The following is a 17,117-nucleotide window of genomic DNA, read 5'->3' on the forward strand; positions in this document are numbered from 1 at the left end:
AAGACATTAGGCGGAAATTTAATTCTATATAACTTTGGTTACGTAGTATTTATCGATATGACCACTAATAATATCAATATTCGAGAATTAAATTTTAGGCCTTCCCCTAAACTATCATTTCATTGAGCGTGAATAACATTATTTACAGCCTAGATTGTAGTTGCTCATTTTTCGACTTTGTATAACAGTTTGCAATGAGATAGGACCACTAATGACGTAAATATTCACTCAGCGAGAATAAAATTATTTACAGTCTAGATTGTAGCAACTTATTCACCGACTTTGAATAACCAATTTTCATTAAGATAGGACCACTAATAACATAAATATATGAAAATTAAATTTTAGGCCTTCCCCTAAACTACCATTTCTATCAGTGTGAATAAAATTATTTATGGCTTAGATTGTAGCGACTTATTCCCCGACTTTGCATACCGATTTTCATTAAATTCTCTTTAGACGTTTTCTAGTGATGCGTGTACATACATACATACATACATACATACAGACTGACAGACAGACAGGCAGGCAGACGGACAGACAGGCAGACGGACAGACGGACAGAAATTTATTACTGAAAAGAAAAAAGTGCATTTTCTTGTTACTGTGGACATGACCGATACAGAAATACCATTATTTTCAAATTCTGAGCAATGTACAGACAAAACTCTTATTATATATATATATTAGAACTTAACAGACAAATGAAAACTTTAATTCCTGAGTGATAAAGGCAAGTTTTGTAAAGGCAGTGGCCGAGTATGAGAGCACGAGAGATAATCAGGAACATTTTCTAATAACTGGTTAACAGAGTAATTAGCAAGGGCATAGTTACTTTCATTTTAGTCCCTAGATTCTGCCTCCAGATTTTTGCAAAGAATACAACAGCTATTGTCAAAGGAAATCATAATTTTTTAATTCCTTTTTTACAATTTTGCTTTACGTCGCATCGACACAGATAGGTCCTATGGCGACGATGGGATAGGAAAGACTTGGGAGTGAGAAGGAAGCGACCATTGCCTTAATTAAGATAGAGCCCCAGCACTTGCCTGGTGTGAAAATGGGAAACCACGGATAACCATCTTCAGAGCTGCCAACAGTGGGGTTTGGACACACTATCTCCTGGGTGCAAGCTCACAACCGCTCACCCCTAACCGCACGGCCAACTCGCCCGGTAAAAGAATCTTTACCCGGATAGTTTAAATGTACCATGAACCCATAACTCTAAAATGGGCATTACACACTCATATTATATCCATTTTACTGTTGCTAAACTCACGTTCCTTTTCACAATAAACTTTGATGAACCTTATGAAACAATTATTGACAACCCAAAAGAAGCATGCAAAAAATAATGCTGCCTATTTTGGCTTAATACTGCAGCTAATATTTCGATGCGAAACTTTCCACTCGAGAAGAGGTTTATGGCTCGCTCTTCTTTTCCTTATTCTTTCACTTCTTGTTTTCTCTTCAAAGCAGCAAACATGCAGTAACCGGTCCTACTGGCATTGGCTATCAATTTCCGTATTTGTCTCGGACTTCTGCAAAGCGCAAGAACGTCTGAGGGTTTCTTATACCCGTCCAGTCCTGGTAGCAAATTAAAGACTTAATTAAGGTACAACCCCAGAATTGGCCTGGTGTGAAAATGGAAAGCCACGGAAAATCATCTTCAAGGCTGCCGACAGTGTTAATTATATTATGTAGGCTACTGCATTCTGTTTGTTTCTAGAACTGAAGTATAAGAATTTGTAATAGTTATTTTTACTGACGATGTGGTCATTTAACACAATGTATGGTACTCAATTTCCTTCCTGTGCATTGACTCTTAGCTCTAAAAATCGGCTACAAATTGGCTGAATCAAATGCTCGAGTGTACGGTAACACAGGTTGCCTGTCAAAGAAAAGATAGAGATTTGTCTATAAAACAAAATTTAAAACAACAAAGCTTAGTAATAATGCAAAAAATCAAATATGTTTAAAATTTGTCTAGTGTTGTTTGTTGTAGAGTATGTAGGCTTATTGAAACATACAAGGTTAAATAGGTATGTAGCTACAATTGCTTTTTATATCGTATTTGCTCAGTGTTGGAAAATCCAAACGAAACGATACTTCGAACAGGGCTGAACACCAATTAGTTAGGATTATTATGTAACAAAACCGAGAGAAGAAATGTATCATGTACGTTTTTCATTAGTTTCCCCATCAGAACTTCTGGAGAATGCTACTCACTTTTAGTTTTACATGTTATTACAAATATCGCCACTAGAGTCACTCGAGATTTTTATCCATTTTTGCATTCAATTTTTTTTTCCTACAGCACCCACTGCAGTTTTGTAGGAATATTTGCTGAGGTAGTTGGGCTTCAGCCTTCCAAAAGTTAATGCGAATTCTGTATGGCAACGATACGCTTTTACTCGCAAAAATCTTCGTGAATCTTTAGACGGTGAACCGAATTACATCACCAGGAGAACTCATAAGCAATCTAATAACTTAAGCTTGGTTGACAGTGGGAGTTATTTAAACATTTCAAGTTCAATTCATTCTTCCCCTAGAGAAGTACTACAAATGGGGCATTAAAATCAGGACAGAGAGATTTGAAAGCGTATACAATAGGGAACATAAGATTTATCTTCAAGCATCAGCGTCAGTTATTCTGTTCCAGGTACTTTCTCTCACTATTGTGCGATGATACATGGTACTGTACCGATTTCAAACCTAGATGTACTGAGCAAGCTGGCTACATGATCCGTGCTGTAAGCATTTTTTCGGAAGAAGGTGGGTTTGAAACTAACCATCGGCAGCTCTGAAGAAGATTTTCTGTGGTTCCCCATTTTTACACCAGTTGAATACTGCAGGTGTTTCTTAATTAAGACCATGTCACTGCCTTCCCAGTCCTATTCCTTTCAAACCCACCCCCCTTCCCAAGCAAATACGGATAGAGACCAAAATATCAGAAATATATATTACTTGGAAATGAGAATTACAAGATTTTAAAATAGAGATTTTTACGACAGTTACTAAATTTGTCACATATTGACCTTAAGGACAACGCAGAAATACAGCACCGAGTAGAGAACGCGATCTAACAATGACAAGAGGAATACTTAGGTCATACCTCAATGAATTCTGTAAAATACTAAATACTCCAATTCGCTATGAAAATACGATCTCTGGAGAGACAGATCTAAGACTACCGTGAAATGCTTTAAGCCGAATCATTACGAAGAGTGTGAATGAGATAACGACCACAATACATAACGTGCTATAAGATGATGATGATGATGAACAGGATAAAGAGCAATTGGAGAAATAATGATAATCATAAAGGAGAATGTCAGGAAAGATGTTATGCCAAGTGCAGACCATAAAGGTACAGTACCTGTCAGGGGGCCTCAGATGTTGTAGTGCATGTAATAATATGGGTGGGTTTTTTGAAATCAGTTTGCAATCACTATGTTGGAACTTTTCAATTTGTTTTACGTTGCACCGACACAGATAGGACTTACGTCGACGATGGGATAGGAAAGGGTAATGAATGGGAAGGAAGCGGCCGCCTTAATTAAGGTACAGCCCCAGCATTTACCTGATGTGAAAATGGGAAACCAAGGAAAACCATCTTCAGGCTCCCCGATTCCTCACAGCTGCGTGCCTCTAACCGCACAGCCAACTAGTCTGGTATCTTGGATTTTAAAAGAAAGTATTTGTTTCAATATTTGTTTGCAGGGAATATGTACTACCAAGAGGTAAAGTTACACATTGTCTGCGCTGTTATTGGACCTCGCACCTCAGAATGGTGTATTGCAGGTACAAAAATTGCTCGTCTTCGAGCGTACAATTTTCCTGCTCACAAAAAATCTCACACTCGATGCACTTTACGTGCAAACGTCTGGTGACTAGGAGAAAAAACTCTTCCATAGAATATGCTCCCACACAAATTGCAGTTGATAGATGATGGAGACCGTGGTTGGGCTAGGCGAAGCTTGTGTGCTTGCGATTTGAACTCTTCGTATCTACGACGTTCTTGTACAATCTGTTCGACAGCAGCAGGGGTGAAATGCCACCATAGTAAGTGATCCTCAGCAAGTATTTTCCAGTTCTGGTTTGCTTAAGCTGGACTTCAGAGTGTCTTCAAGGGGCACCTAGGCCCCTTGTGCCAGAAAAAAGTTCACCATATGAATTTAAAAATAATTTATCCTTCGCTTGCTGCTCAACATATATCGGCTTTGGCGGCACCAAGATGAAAAAGCGTAAGGATTGGGACGGTAGCTACCGTGGCTTTTATTAAGGTACTGCCTAGCATTTTCCTAAAACAAAAATGTGAAACCTGTGAAAAACCATAATTTGGGCTGTTGACAGTCGTGGAGTTCGAACCAATCACTTACCGAATGCAAACTTAACACCTATTAAATCCTTAAGACATCAGCCAACTCTCATTGCCGTTGTTCATAACAGTTGTTTATTCAATTATGATAATTTATTGTATTGCTTGCTTGTTTCAGAAATTTGCGACGGGTAGATCCGGATGCGGTAAAACTATATAACAATGCACTAGACGAGAACGAACAGCGCGAAAGAACAATGAGCAGCAAGTAAGTACCTCATGCAGTCAATTAACTTCAGATAATATTTAATTGAATACTACTATTAACCCGCGGGCTCCACCCGCAGTATATCATGTTGTTCTTTAATGTCCCCACGGCTGTACTTGTCAGGTTTTGAGGTAATGAAATAATACACATGAACTCTTCTGGTAATATTCGTAGAATGGAATATCGTATCAACAAACATTTGAAATTACATCACAAAATAAAAATTTTTCTATATTGTTTTCCTGCAGTTTGATACCTTATTGGAATTATTGATATAGAATATTTAAGTTTGTACGTCTTTTCTAACTGCGAAGTCATTAATCAAGATCCGCAGGGAAGACAATATTACTTTTCACACACATTGATGTAGTACAGTCTCATAAAGTAGCAACAGATGCTATTGCTAAGCATGTAGTTATGATGCCCTCTAATGATGTTGAGGTGAAAGGTTCAGAACGTACTTTACAACTGCTTCAATCTACGACTGAAACGGTCTTCACAGGCTAGAATAAACGGAGTCAAGAACATACGTGTTAAAGTCATCGTTTAAGAATCAAGAAACGAAGTGAATGCAAGAACTATGGTATATACGATTGAAACAAGTCATCCGCACCTGAAAGCAATCATTCCATTATCATTCATACAACTGAGGTTCATTTTCCAGAGAATAAATCGATAGATGGCAACATAGATATCCCTTGCTATTTTAAATTCCATGCTATTCGTTTGTCCGTTAAGAGTTTTGGTATCAAAACTGGTGACAACACACAAAACGTATAGTCGCGTATCACATATTAGGAATAATATTTTATATACTTTCCTCTACGACCCGTCCAAATGCCTCATGAGCCTTGGTGCAAATTTTGGTACTGATTAATGGAGGCTTGTAGATTCGTGTAACGATTCGATTTTCAGTTCGCACTCGACGAATATTAAAAAGTAGACCTATTAGCCACAATTCATGATAATACAATAGTTCTCACGTTACTTTGAAGAGGTACATGTGTCAGTTCGTACCACTACATCCTTCATTTATACTGATGAATCCATGTATAAGAGAGTCATATTCTCATACACAGTTGTTAAACTAGGTACACAACAATCAAAATCATAAACAATGCGAATGATCAAACAAAACTACATTCCACAGTACATCCAAACTTCAGGGGAAACAGTTTTACGTTCCATGTAGTGAATTTAAGATGGCGACAATGACTAGCACGTTGAGTGCCAGACCGAATTTCATAGGACTGCCGTCTAGTGCCGTGAGCTAATAACATCGAGTTACTCCCTGGTGCCAGAACGTTCACAGGCTTAACCAAGCAAATGATCGCTGAAATGAGGATATATTTATGATATATTACGTCAACTTATTATGTATATTAGGTAAAATATTTCGACCCCATATGGGGTCGTATTGGTCATTACGAATTGTACACCAACACGCGCCCCCATATGGGGTCGTAGTTATACAGTAGTTACTGCCCCGACGCTCGGCCATACTTACCTTTTCCTTTGCAGGGACGCGTTATACGCTGTTGATTATGAGAGATGTGTTAGCTTGTTCATTCTGGGGCCGTAAAAATGTAGGGTCCCCGATTTTAGGTCAGGAAATGTTTGTAAATAGCGATCTTCCGATTTTAGGTTAGGAAATTTTCGTATAAAATGTTGTTATATAAAGTAGTGAAAATCATGTACATTTGGTTAATTAGGATGTAACAGAATATTATTATAAGAAGAATTAGTAGTTACGGAATATTGAATAAGTATATAATTTTATTTGTATAACATTTAATTTGAGTGAGAGAACCCAGCAGCGACGATCGTGCAACATGGGAAACCAGTGACTATATCGTTGAAGACGGTCATAATTGTTGCAACAGCTGGCTTGGAAACCCGGAATACAGCGGCGATGTGTATGCTGAAGACTGTAATTTATCAATATGGATGAACATGCGAGATCGCTATTTGCTCTGTACTGAGTTCAAAATTAATGTAACTATATACTACGTTTGCATCATTGTCTGACTTGTTCGATATATCGTCCAGACTATTTGTACTAAGTATTTTACTGCTCGATTTGCTAGTAACGACTTAAAAAAAGAAAAGGAAACTCGCAGCACTGCACAATTACATAAATAATCCGTGCGCGAGATAGACAATGACTTTTCACCCTACATAGCACTCTTGACGTACCCATATGGGGTCGCGCCAAAACAGGAATTGAAGAATGGAAGGTGGACTATGCACGTACTTAAATAGACGACCAGCAGATGGCAGGAAGAGAACTTATACAGCTTCTAATCACATACTTACTGCGCACCCAAATGGGTTCGCACAGTTCTCGATTTAGAACGTACGTACGACCCCATATGGGGACGTGAAGTTCAAAAACTTGACTACTCTCACGTACCCATATGGGGTCGCTTGGCACTCAACGTGCTAGTAGTGTCACTGCCGGTATTGGTTACCATATCCCATACCACTGACAGTGAGACACACAGATAGGTAGCAGATTCTCATCTGATTTGACCTACACTGAGTTGGTTGTCCAACTGTTTATCAGTGCTGCGTTTGTTCCTTCGTGCTCGGTGGTAACTTTTAAGCATGAATTTTCCATTCTCTGCTAATTTTTTATCTCACTCTATACCCTCACATTCAAGGTGGACGTCCTGATGAACTTAAGCAAATGGAACTTTCCAATAAGCCACAAGCAATACAGTTTATTAAGGAAGAGACCGGCCGTCTTGCTCCTAAAACTTTTATTTTATCACTAAGAAATACTTCCCTTTCTTACGGACGTGTAGTCTGAGAATTGTGTACCCTGAGCGCTGTGATGAGCATATCGCACATGCTTTCCGAAGGAATTCTCTTCAGTGATACTTTGTAGTGCTGATTAGCTGTGGAACGACCGGCACTTGCTATCTGTCTAGAAGGACCATACCGGTCATTATAACCGGTGGATTTTGCCTTCAATTTTCTCTCTTAAAATGTCTAATAAACTGTAGTGTAATAACTCAAGAGGCCACCATCATAAAAAGTTATCAAATTTTAAACAAGCAATATCTTGAATATTTTTAATATCAATGATAAGGACTAACAGCGGACTCCAGGCCTAGCAGCAGGAACATCCTTTGGAATTTTATTTGGGTCTAGTACTATACGCACTATATCTCTCTCATTATTCCCATCATCGCCTGATTCAGAACAATCGTTTGGATGCAGTAGGGACATAATTAACATCATATACTTCAGTGTATACATCACAGTAAATATCTTATACTTCAGATTCTATATCTGGCACAGATGATAAATAATGCAATAGTTCTTCACCTGATCTAAAACTCTGACTTTGCATAATGATGATGAACGCTCGACTCTAAGAAACAAAAGATGATAATTTCATATTTGTTCGACTTCCAAACACTGTACAGCAATGAAATCTAGGCGAAAGAAGGCGGCTGTAAAAAGAAAAAAATGTACGGGTGGCTTGAAACAGTCACTGTTGGGTGTCATGAAACTGACACACTGTTGAGAGTGGTGGTGGTGATTATTGTTTTAAGAGGAAGTACAACTGGGCAACCATCCTCTACTTATAACACTAGTCAGAGAGCAAAAATCGAAGGGGTCCGACACTTCGAAAAATAAAGGTATCGGCCAAAGGAAGACAAGGGCCACAAAAGGCGTGAAAATGAAAGACTCCCTAGGCCTACATACGTAATACCGTCGGGGTCGGAAAAGAACAAGAGTTGACCAAGAGAGGTCGGATAGGATTGAAAGTGATGACCCCGCGGTCGCCAACTCACGCTCCAAAGTTTGAGCCCCTGGGGCCCCTTTTAGTCGCCTCTTACGACAGGCAGCGGATACAGAAATTTTGAGAGATTAACATCTCGAAGTACGCACCGGTCATAATGACTAGTGGCGCCCCTTTAAGGTAAACACTTTTATAGCTCTCTCCATACATTCAAATAACATCTGCGTGATTTCTGCAGCAATAAATGTTTGTAACAGGTCAAAATTACCGGCAGGATGTAAGTGTGTGAGCTCATTTTACAGATCAGAGCACAGGAGGATAAAAATCTATAAACTGGTAAATAACTAACAGAACTAATACCTGGAATAAAATTAAAGGAAAAATCAACTCGAGATCAACAATAGAGGTTCACGATCAAGGCAACAGTGTACGCTGTCGTTGTTGTAAGTTTAGTGGTACAGCTTCTCACTATCTTTAGCTGTACTCGGTTCCCGGATTTCTTAGGAATTTAAGACCCATTTAAGATACGTACCGCCGCCCTCTCAGTCTAGGGGTAGCGTTTCACCCTCCCACACGGAGACCCCGTACGAATTTCCGACCTGTCACGGATTTTTACTTGGACCTGAGGGTTTGTTCGAAGTCAGCTCAAACTATTTAATCACAACTCAGGAGCTATTTCTTGGAGAAATGGCGACCCCGGTCTAGAAAACCAAGAATATCAGCCAAGATAATTCGTCGCACTGACCACACGTCACCTCGTAAATTGCAGGCGTCCGGACTGAGCAGCGGTCACCATGAGCTTTTCAAGGTAGGTACTGACATCGAGATCATGTCTTAAAGGCCACAATTAAGAAACCTAGGTAAAAATCCCACTCTCTACCAATTAAAGATTGATTTTCGAAGTTTCTTCCCACTCAAGTTCCATGCGAATATCAAGATGGAAACTAAAATAATAATAATAATAATAATAATAATAATAATAATAATAATAATAATAATAATAATAATAATAATAATAATAATAATAACTCCCCAATCCGAGCCGACATTAATTGCAAACCAGTAGATTAGCAAGGAGCTTGCCAAACCGAAGTTTTTAGGTTTCCATCCACCCACAATTTTATTTCTGATGTGTTACACAGCCTGTAACTGTTCAACTTCAAGTAGCGATGGAAATCATTGTTATTTTCAGTAATACACTATTGAAATTGCCATACTTCTCGGGTGTCATGAGAAGAGTTCAGAACTCTCAAAATATTGACAAGTTGAGGCAAATGGAGAGGTTTGAAAGGCAGGAAACTGCAAAACTGCAAAAAGCATACAGACTCACTTGGAGCAGATATAATAAAATATCTATAACCCGAAATGCAAAATTAACACGTTATAACACTATAATCAAGCTTCAAACGCTATATGCATCTGAAACACTGATCATTGAGAGCAGATCATTGATTAAAGATGTAGAAAAGCCAGGAGGAAAAATCTTAAGGAACATGTTTGGACCAGTCTGTACGGAGGGAATTTGGATGTTAAGGAAATCTCATGACCTGTACCAATTCTCGGAGAAAATCTCAGACACATTTAGGAAAATATGTTTGAAATTTTATGGACATATTCTCCGAATGAGTTATCAGAGAATGAACAGAAGAGTTCTGAACCTTGCTCTATCAATGAAACTAAAAAACAAGTGGCTGCTCGAAGTTGGAAAAGATCTTCAGGAAATATACATCACAGTTGACATTGTGTTAGACAGATCTAAGTTCAGAAAATTAGTCGACAATCGCCGCTTTAAACATCAAAACCTGATCAGAAACTTGCAAGGAAAGCCACAGCGAGCAGATGAACAGATTTCGAGAGAATAAAAAGGAAACGGCATCAGCTAAATCAGTTCAAACGGGCTCCTTATTTGGGCATAACGAAGAAATAATAATAATAATAATAATAATAATAATAATAATAAAATAAGCATCATTATCGTCATCATCAACAACACAATGTTGTATATTTAAACGTGCCTTCTATTGTAATGCTTTCAAGGAGATGCTAGCGTGTTGAAAGTTGATCGCGCAGAAGTTATAAACGTACTGGAAGCCACCGTATCTGTAGTAACACACTCTAATTGTGCTGACAACAGTTGGTATCGAACTTAATTTCTCGGGAACAGAAGGATTTCGAATAAGCAAATGCCCTACAGTTACTGGCTAGAACATCTATAAAAATATTACTTAATAGAACCTTATTTTTCACTTCATAAATACCCCGGTCTGAAAGCCAAGATAAAGGCCAAGAGCATCCGTCATGCTGACCATATGATGCCTCGTAATCTGCAGGCCTTCGGGCTGAGTAGCACTCGCTTAGCAGGCCACGACCCTTCGAGCAGACAACGTGCATTAGGCAACATTTCAGAAAAATTCCTTGCTCTGTAAATCAGATGTCAAGGTTAGTGTTAAACTGAGGTCGGTAAGTCGTTGGAGTTATGACAAATCTGTAATTTGAAAGACTTCAATAAACTAAATATGTTTTAAAAATACGAACAGCGCAGTGCAGAGTATAGTTTGTTGACCGGGATGTCCCTGACACCTTAAATGAAGCAAGAATAAAAACAGGATGCATTCGAACATTTGAATTTAAGACTCCAGATTTTACCAACATAGCTTTTGTTGCAACTGTTATATTGTTTATAAAGTGACTATGATATTCTACTTTTTATAGAGATACCAAACTTCTTGAAAAGAGAAAATACGGTGGCTATTCATACCCATCATCTTCACGTGGCCTACCATCTGCTACGAAAAATAATATCCTCAAAAACATTGAAGGCAAAGTGAGAGGTATGTAAAAGATAAATTAAAACCATAATGTAGAACACAAAAAATGGAGAATGAATACCAATTAGTATTTAATATTTTACGTTGAATTTGGAGGCAAAGAATGACAATTTAATACATTTATAACCACATTCGCCTTAATAATAATAATAATAATAATAATAATAATAATACATTATTTTAATATTCACATAAATTTTATGTTACAGTGTGCGACACCCAACTGGAAATACCTGAACACGCTTCTAAGGCATGCAAGAATTTCACGTAAGTACATATAGGCTACGTAAAAGTATTTTTTCTTAGGATTCTAGATAACTTTACTCAACTTAAATGACTCCTGTCAGTTAGCATTATGGGGCAGGCATTTTTGATAATTGCATACTGAAAGAGCATACACTGTTCGTTGTTCAGCCCAGCACAGAGGTGAGTAAAATGAGGCTCTGGGAGCAAGAACGCTTGTTGAAGCTTTGCTACTTTTTTGTTATTTTTTAATTTGTTCGGAAACTAGGTATTTTTTCAATTAAGGTGTCTAGTAACGGCAGGTTGTTTGCACGTTCTGTAGCTAATAGTATTTGTCAAACTTTAGCATCGTTTCGCTGTTTCAAAATGTTTCTGCAAGACAGCACACAGTATGTCCTACATTTCTTAGCATTTATTTTGTTTCTTTACACTCGAACGCCTCCCATTTTCAACCCGCCCACAATGCCACGGTCCACTGCACCACAGTGATCATGGCAATGCTTTGCAGATAAAGTAGCACCAAACCTTATGGTGGCTCCGAACGGGCAGTGAGAGCTGCTTTTGTGTTTATCATTGCTCTAAGAATATACTATTCCGCATATACTAACATAACTAAAAGAAGAATTATCTGTGTCGGTGCGACGTAAAACAAATTGTACAATAATTGAATGCAAACGTGTCTAATATAACCGGGAAGATTTTTTTCCAGAGCTTACAGCATTTGGAATAACTCATTCATGCAAACAGTAATCGAATAAGTACTTCAGGTATGGTAGTATATCCCAACCTATTGGCTTTATTACATTCCCAGAAATCTTATCATGTCCAGCTCCTTTTCTTGCTTTTTCCTTCTTGTAAACGGATTGATCATCATAGAAAAATGACACTATTTCGATAGTATAAGTCACCTCCTCAACATCGATATTATTCTTATGTCCAACTATCTAAACTGACTAAGTTTAGATAGGAGTAAGAACGTGTGTTGAAGCTTTGCTACTTTTTGGTAATTTTTAATTTGTTCGGAAACTAGGTATTCTTTTCAGTTAAGGTGTCTACTAATGGCAGGTAGATTACACATTCTGTAGCTAATACATTTGTCAAACTTTACCATTGTTTCGCTCCTTGAAGAAGTTTCTGCAAGACAGCCTTATATAAATCTTGCCTTTATATAAGTCTTGACTGTTCATTGGTGATAAATCTCTTCTTTGTAACTAACTGCTAGTTATGTATAAGTTAATATTTGTATCACATCTACTGGCATGTGCGTTTTACAATATGTTGCAATAAGTATGTTATTACTGTTATAGGGGATGTCGTGTGGAATGTGACGAGGGTTACATGTTTGAAGATGGAAATCCATACCTCATGTTCGTTTGTACTGATAATGAATGGAAAGCTAATGGCATGGACTACAGTTCGGTACCGGAGTGTGTACTTGACGAAGATGAGTCGGAGGAAGACCGTAAGTAATATAATAATTGTCGTTGGTGGTAATCCAACAAAAATAAGCTGTTTATCTTTCTACATTATGATATTTGTTTTAATGCTGGAAAGTTTGAAAATACTAGGGTAATCAAGCGAGTTCAATCCAAAACTCACAGATATGGCACTATTTCAAAACGCCTGCATTCATTGATTGGATTCGAATTTCAGCCGCCTAACTAAGAATTATACACGATGTAACTTCGCTAAAACGCTTTTCATAGTTCACAGAACGCGTAGCAGCCAGATTGACTGCTTACATTAAGAAGATACACGGCCAGAGTAACTACAGCACCCTCTGTGGATCAGTGCTAGAGCTTCAGCCTACGGATCCCAGGATCGTGGGTTCAAACCTGGCAAAGTTGGTTGGTTTTTTGAAAGGCACGAAAATAGTCAATTTGACAATCAAAGTCGTACGATGTCGGCATGTAAAATATCTCCGGTGACCAATTTGATGTTTAAACGATAAAATGAACTAATACTTGGTGATAAATCACTCGGGAGAGATTCGGATTCCTCTTCCACCTTATAGAGTAAGACGGAACGTCTATAAAGTGACTCGATGGCACCCTCATTGGTGTCAAATTCAAATGCTTGCACACGTTAGCTGAGGATATACGATTATTCTTATTATTATTATTATTAATAGAGCGATTTCTTCATATTTCTTAGCTTCGGTGACCGAGTTCACTGCCGCTCGTAGCTCACAGGTCCTCAGTTGTTCTCACGAGGCTGTATGAATCCGTTTCAGCCGTCTGCTTAACTGAACAGTTCAATTAAAATCCATGGATTGGTCGCGAATTGAACCCGGGACCTGTGCGTAGGAGGCAGGCACGTTTCCCCTACAGCCCGCGGCTACCGGTTTGTCTTAAAGCGGCCATAATCAAACACGAAAGAGCTGTAAAAGGCGCTGTAAATCGGCATTCGAACTTAGAACACACTTTCGGCTCCTCTTAGCGACTTGTAAAAATATTTTTAAGTTTTGAAAATGCTTTCAGTATCCCAGTGTTGAAACCGAAATATTTGAATTATAAAGTCTTTTCAAACACATTAAGCTCTTTAGGCTTTTTAATCGTAAAATCTATTTGAAGTATATTCAAAATAGTTCCTTCCATGTTCTGAAAATGTCTTCTTAGCAATAAAGACCTGAATGGGATTCCCTCGCGTGCGGACCGACCAAGTAGAAATGACTAACGCACCTTGAAGTGAGCAAACCATTCAGGCAATAGTTCCAAGGAAGTCTCAGTTTCCATTCCTTTGCCATAGATGAACTCTGAATATGTTATGACTATGAGGTGACCGAATCATATGCACATTGTGTGCGTAGCATGTATACATGAAAACCTTCAAAATAAGGATATACAGTATATGCTTCGCAACGCAATACTTTCATATGACAAACTGTAAAACTTAAAATATTTTGTCTGGGTTGAAATAAGATAATATTTTACATTACTATGTTATTGTCATCTGGTTAGATCTTGGGGCCTTCAGGAGGTCTCCACGGGCAGGGGTGATGACACGACCGGACAGCAGGTTTTTATGTGGTGTTCTTTTCTTTTTGTCTTGCCTATAATTTGTGGTGTTCTTTTCTTTATTTGTATGTATATTAACTATGTCTGTTTGTTTTAAAGTTAGTAGAAGTTTGTGTGTGTGGCTAAAGTTGAACGCTGTTATTTTTTCTCATTCAACGGATCAATTGGGTAGTTGTTTACTGAGATCTAGAGAAATAATAATAATAAAGAATAGTAAAGAATAAAAATACATTACTATGTTAAAATGTAGGTATAAGTAGCAGAATACGTATTTTGTCTATATGTGTATAAAATAATCTACATTAGAACGAAGTGTCCAGGAGGTGTGATCGAGTTTTACCACCAGCAGCACTGAGGATGATATTCTGTAGAGCGCCATTTCTACACTAGTCATATTCAGGGGTCATTTTCGTAATAAGTGTTATGCCATGGGATCCTCCCCACCCTATCCAATCCAAACTTCTCCCTAACCTATAACCAAAAAAATATAAATTAGCTAGAAAATAAAACAAATACAAATGTTTTCAATGTAAAACGTGAAATTCATCTGTTCATATATTTACAGTATATTTCTTTATTGCAGCCTGTAAGGCGTATGAAGCTACAGAGCATTCACGAGTCAACTGCCCTGCTAACACGTAAGTATAAATAATAAAGTAAATTACTGGGGAAAAAATTTCGTGACATTGTTACTAAAACAAGAGCTTAAGTAGTCTTTCATGATAAACACCGCTCATTTGTGAGTGCGGAAATTATTTAGAAAAAGGCTTTGCAATGTTTACGTTATGTTTACTCTCGCAGGAGAACCACACTGAGTCACATTCATAGCAGTGAAGCAGCATGCTTTGCAGGGTATTTTACAAAAAATAAATTTTGTGTTCGTTCAAATAAGAACTTACAGTAACATGTTTCTAAATTTATGTTCATCTTGTTAAATTATTCAAGGTTATTGTCCTCACAAAAGTATGACAACTATGTCAATATTTTAAGGAATAGTCCATTTCAACAAATAGATAAAACCGTTTATTGCGACGCCGCTTTTAAAACGCATCGGATATAACGGCTAAATCTAACGATCCAGTCTAAATCCTATATAAACACTGTATTTAAAAATAGCTTAGTACGACATATTGTATAAAGCGGCGTATGTTTATCACAATTACGGATAAATGTATCGAATATAACGTCCAATAAAGATTTTTGTTTGTTGCACGTTTGGGGATTGCTGACAACAATGTAAAGCTTATTTTCAAACTCTTTAAATTTCAATAATAATAATAATTAATGTTATTTGTTTTACTTTCCACTAACTACTTTTTAAGGTCTTCGGAGACGCCGAGGTGCCGGAAATTAGTCCCGCAGGAGTTAATCAGAAGGTGTCACTACTGAATAACTGAGAAGTTTGTTATTTTAAAGTTTCCTAACCGAGCTCGATAGCTGCAGTCACTTAAGTGCGGCCAGTATCCAGTATTCGGGAGATAGTAGGTTCGAACCCCACTGTCGGCAGCCCTGAAAATGGTTTTCCGTGGTTTCCCATTTTCACACCAGGCTAATGCTGGGGCTGTACCTTAATTAAGGCCACGGCCGCTTCCGTCCCACTCCTAGCCCTTTCCTATCCCATCGTCGCCGTAAGACCTATCTGTGTCGGTGCGACGTAAAGCAAGTAGCTTTTTAAATTTCGAAGTAGTCTGTCAGTTAAATAATCAAGTCAAACATTAATACAATCAATAATACTGGTTTGCATTTAGGACAGTCACCAGGTGGCAGATTCCCCATCTGTTGTTTTCCTAGACTTTTCTTAAATGATTGCAAAGAAATTGGAAATTTACTGAACATTTCCCTTGGTAAGTTATTCCAATCCCTAACTCCTCTTCCTATAAATTAATACTTGCCCCAATTTGTCCTCTTCAATTCCAACTTTATCCTCATATTGTGATCTTTATTACTTTTAAAGAAGCCACTCAAACGTATTCGCCTACTAATGTCATTCCACGCCATCTCCCCTCTGAGAGCTCGGAAGATACCACTTAGTCGAGCAGCTCGTCTCCTTTCTCCCAAGTCTTCCCAGCCCAAACTTTGCAACATTTTTTTAACGTACTCTTTTGTCGGAAATCACCCAGAACAAATTGAGCTGCTTTTCTTTGGATTTTTCTCTGTGGTTGGGGTCTTCTCAGAGACTTATGTGCCCTCTCCTTTACATGCTTACTACAACCCCTAAACACCCTCATAACGATGTGCAGAGATATGTACCCTTTATTTACAATCCCAATTATGTGATTACCCCAATGAAGATCTTTCCTTATATTAACACCAAGATACTTACAATGATCCCCAAGGGGAACTTTCACCCCATCAACGCAGTAATTAAAACTCAGAGGTCATTTCCTATTTGTGAAATTCACAACCTGACGTTTAACCCCGTTTATCATCATACCATTGCCTACTGTCCACCTCACAACATTATCGAGGTCATGTTGCAGTTGCTCACGATCTTGTAACTTTGTTATTACTTTATAGAGAATAACATCATCCGCAAAAAGCCTTACCTCTGATTCCACTTCCTTACTCATATCATTTATATATATATAAGAAAATATAAAGATACAAGAATACTGCCTTGAGGTATTCCCCTCTTGATTATTACAGGGTCAGATAAAGCTTCGCTTACTCTAACTCTCTGAGATCT

General features: G+C 38.0%; 1 protein-coding gene across 2 annotated transcripts in view; it reads left to right on the top strand.

Annotated features, from left to right (window-relative positions):
• The window catches only part of LOC136876218 (E-selectin), a 154,725-nt gene that overhangs the window by 110,250 nt on the left and 27,358 nt on the right, over nucleotides 1–17,117 (top strand). For both annotated transcript variants that reach the window (XM_067149979.2, XM_067149981.2), the window contains 5 exons: nucleotides 4,500–4,589; nucleotides 11,056–11,174; nucleotides 11,381–11,438; nucleotides 12,722–12,876; nucleotides 15,015–15,069. In XM_067149979.2, the coding sequence (XP_067006080.2) occupies nucleotides 4,500–4,589; nucleotides 11,056–11,174; nucleotides 11,381–11,438; nucleotides 12,722–12,876; nucleotides 15,015–15,069 (477 nt within the window). The remainder of the gene's footprint in view (nucleotides 1–4,499; nucleotides 4,590–11,055; nucleotides 11,175–11,380; nucleotides 11,439–12,721; nucleotides 12,877–15,014; nucleotides 15,070–17,117) is intronic.

The sequence above is a fragment of the Anabrus simplex genome, chromosome 6, assembly GCF_040414725.1.
Source record: "Anabrus simplex isolate iqAnaSimp1 chromosome 6, ASM4041472v1, whole genome shotgun sequence".
Lineage (NCBI taxonomy): Eukaryota > Metazoa > Arthropoda > Insecta > Orthoptera > Tettigoniidae > Anabrus > Anabrus simplex.